The sequence below is a fragment of the Austrofundulus limnaeus genome, unplaced genomic scaffold, assembly GCF_001266775.1.
Source record: "Austrofundulus limnaeus strain Quisiro unplaced genomic scaffold, Austrofundulus_limnaeus-1.0 Scaffold75, whole genome shotgun sequence".
NCBI lineage: Eukaryota > Metazoa > Chordata > Actinopteri > Cyprinodontiformes > Rivulidae > Austrofundulus > Austrofundulus limnaeus.
In genome coordinates this window covers 691,622-693,236 of record NW_013952477.1, presented here as the reverse complement: position 1 = coordinate 693,236, position 1,615 = coordinate 691,622, and the positions used below count along the sequence as shown (strand labels likewise).

General features: G+C 35.7%; 1 protein-coding gene across 1 annotated transcript in view; it reads left to right on the top strand.

Moving 5' to 3' along the window:
- Positions 1-220: 220 nt before the first annotated feature.
- The window catches only part of LOC106519314 (F-box only protein 6), a 7,292-nt gene continuing 5,897 nt past the window's right edge, over positions 221-1,615 (top strand). Inside the window, exon 1 of the mRNA XM_014010918.1 lies at positions 221-601. Coding sequence (XP_013866372.1) covers positions 506-601 — 96 coding nt within the window. The 5' untranslated portion in view covers positions 221-505. The remainder of the gene's footprint in view (positions 602-1,615) is intronic.

Here is a 1,615-nt window from a genome sequence, read left to right as displayed (position 1 = left end):
GTCTGTCTGTCTGTCTGTCTGTCTGTCTGTCTGTCTGTCTGTCTGTCTGTCTGTCTGTCTGTCTGTCTGTCTGTCTGTCTGTCTGTCTGTCTGTCTGTCATCCATCCATCCATCCATCCATCCATCTTTCTCAGCTCTTTTTTCACCAGTCCTGTAGGGGGCACTAAAGCACATGCAGGTTAGTTTAACAACCAGCCTTCTCACAAAGAAGAAGTTTATTTTTATTTTTTGTTTCTCAATGTTTTGAGGTGACACACGATGGTTATCACAAGGCGTTTAGATATGTCGGAGCCCAACAATAACTAGGAGTTCGTTCGTTTTTACAGTTTCTATTGCGTCCTGTAGTGAGAGTATGGGTGAGGCTTAAACCAGGCTGTTTTTTTTGTTCAGCAGCAGCAATTGCAGTGACAGGTAATGACTGAAACTATTGCAAGTGTTATGAAGTCCTTGTAGGTTCCGAGAGAGCAGGTCAGGTCTGTTTTTTTTTTTTTTTTTTTTTTCTCGCATGAAGAAGAAAGCTACAGCCATGGGTGGGAAAGCCAGTGTTAATGCTGCTGTCAGAGCGACTGCTGCTACTTCCTCATCATCAGGACATCAGCCTGTAAGTTCTAATAAATTACTGAGACTAATAATAATAATAATAATAATAATAATAATAATAATAATAATAATAATAATAAAATCATTGAATTGTTCTTCAGTGGATGGAGTTTAAACAAGAGATCGACACCCAAGATTTAGGTTTGTGGTTAAAAAAAAAACTCAAAATCAATTTGGTTTGATGCAATTACAATCAAGTAAGAAAATAATACAATCTTTGTTAAAACTAGTTAAGAAATAAGAAAGCTACACAATTTTATTAGAACAAAAGAGTAAAATTTCTCACCACTGTCTCACCATTGTCCCAGATTTGAGGATTGTATAGCTACAAGACTGTCTGGATTGGTGATGAAATTAGAAATTTTGGGGTTTTAGTCCTGAAAAAAATCTTGTATTTCCACTGGTTTAACAGAGATAATTCAGAAAACTTGTAATGATTCGGGTGCAAACACATAAAGGAACATAAATTATTTATTTATTGACATAATTGGATGAAATGTTCGGGAGAAGTAGGAAATGGCATTCTCTTAACATTGGCTACCCATATTCATTATTGATTAATAATAACTAAAACTTAGTGACCTAAAACCATCGTGCGATCAAAATAGGCACACATATTTAAATCAGATAGAGGAAAAAAGGATTATTTTAGGATCAAGTATAAAATAAATGTTGCTATTTTGCTTCCACCCTAGCATCGTCGCGTTCAGGCTCTCAAAAGCTATGTTCTCTTCATCAGATGGTCATGAAAATCAGTCAGTATTTAGATGAAATATTGTAACTTTTGCATAAAACAGCTAGATAATTTGAACAAATCAATACTTTGACTTGATTCTTCTGCCCATCTCAGTACTCTCTGTAATGCTATTATTTCCAGAGTACAGTCATTAATGTAAGTCTAGGGCTACTCCAAAATCTCTTTGTTGATACTGCCAAATTGAGTCATTGGGCCTCATGCAAGAACCGTTCGTACGCACAGATTTGTTCTTAAATTGTGCGTACGAGTTATTTAGGA